This window comes from Olea europaea, unplaced genomic scaffold (assembly GCF_002742605.1).
Source record: "Olea europaea var. sylvestris unplaced genomic scaffold, O_europaea_v1 scaffold30190, whole genome shotgun sequence".
NCBI lineage: Eukaryota > Viridiplantae > Streptophyta > Magnoliopsida > Lamiales > Oleaceae > Olea > Olea europaea.
The window spans coordinates 1-1,361 of record NW_019248860.1 but is presented as its reverse complement, the minus strand read 5'-3'; the positions used below and the strand labels follow the sequence as shown (position 1 = coordinate 1,361).

The 1,361-nt window shown below is 41.7% G+C and overlaps 1 protein-coding gene across 1 annotated transcript; it reads right to left on the bottom strand.

The window, feature by feature from the left end:
- Positions 1–14: 14 nt before the first annotated feature.
- LOC111384829 lies at positions 15–1,344 on the bottom strand. Its single transcript, XM_023009162.1, has 2 exons — positions 569–1,344; positions 15–482 (listed from the first exon to the last, which is right to left on the bottom strand). The coding sequence occupies exons 1-2, from the start codon at positions 731–733 to the stop codon at positions 240–242; spliced, it is 408 nt and encodes a 135-aa protein (XP_022864930.1). The 5' UTR covers positions 734–1,344; the 3' UTR covers positions 15–239.
- Between the last annotated feature and the right edge of the window lie 17 nt (positions 1,345–1,361).

Genomic DNA, 1,361 nt, shown 5'->3' with positions numbered 1-1,361 from the left:
TGCCGGCTCTCCCATATGCATGAAAGGTTCCTTAGAGGTGAACCTGTGGTCATTGGAGTCCGGTGGGGCTTGCAAAACCTGTGTAAAAGACTTCCGTTGGCTGCGTTCAGCTTGAGAGACTACAGATTTACCGGAAAGTGCAGCCGCATATGACTTCCTAGCTTGATTAATTACTGTTGGGGACTTGAAGGGCCTTGATCAGCACCAGGTATTTCCTGATGGGATTCCACCTCACATCGTCAAGGAGGATCCACGAAATCATCATCATCATCTGAAATGTGAGCTTGTCTAACACCAATGTCCGTTACCAAAGGCACTGATTCTTCACTCATGTGTACAGGGTCAACGGACTTTCCCTTCCTGCTTTCCTTTCGGTGACTGCCCTGGGAAAATTCTGGTTGAATTAGTTTGTTACGATGCACACCATCCATGTATGACATTGCCATTTCAGCCTCAGCAGGTACCAAGTCACATTTTTCAATCTGCATTACATTACAGTAAAGATTAGAGAACAATAATCTTACCATATCTTCCACTATCAGTAGAATAGGAATTACTGAAACATTACATTAGGCTTGTTGAAGCAGCTCGGCTCCTCCAACTTAAATGCAGAACGTTGCTCATTTGCATTATAGTTTTTGATTTGAGGGTGCATCATCAATACTCTTGTGACAATAACTTTATCTAGGTCAGGGAAGGTTTCGTAGATCCAAGCTTGAAAGGCTACCAACATACCTCGTAGCCTATAATGTGCGGTTTGCCGACTCAAAGCATCTTTCAAAGAACTCAAAGTGATCTCAAACAGTAACTTTCCCCATGGGAAACTGGTTAGCGCAGGGAAGTCCTCAACAAGCGTGAACAAGTAATGGTCGACCACTTTCTTATAATCTTTAGGAAATGAGTAGGTAGTAATGAAGTGCAGGATACAATGAGTGCAACATCATGATCCGAGACAATTTCAACAAGATCCAGATCCGGCATTTGGCAAGCAGATATAAATGTGGACTTCACATCATGTGTCACGGTATCCACATGAGAAAAGTACTTTTTCTTCAGTTGTGACTGCCTACTTTCAAAAATGCCCGTGTCACTATCACCAAAACATCTTAGTTTCGTGACTATACAAAACTCAGATATAGAGAATCTAACATAACGCGCAACAACTAAAACCTACATCTCTTCAGGTTAGGTTGATGGACTTGCCACAAGAGGAAGTAATGAATTAATTACGGTTGTACCACAATTTCATGGCAGTCGAGAAAATGGGCAAAGCACGTTCCCCTCATAATGAGCTTCTGTTGATCAAATAATTTTTCTTGAATACTTAAAAGCACACTCTTGTTGATCGATGTTGTAATCTT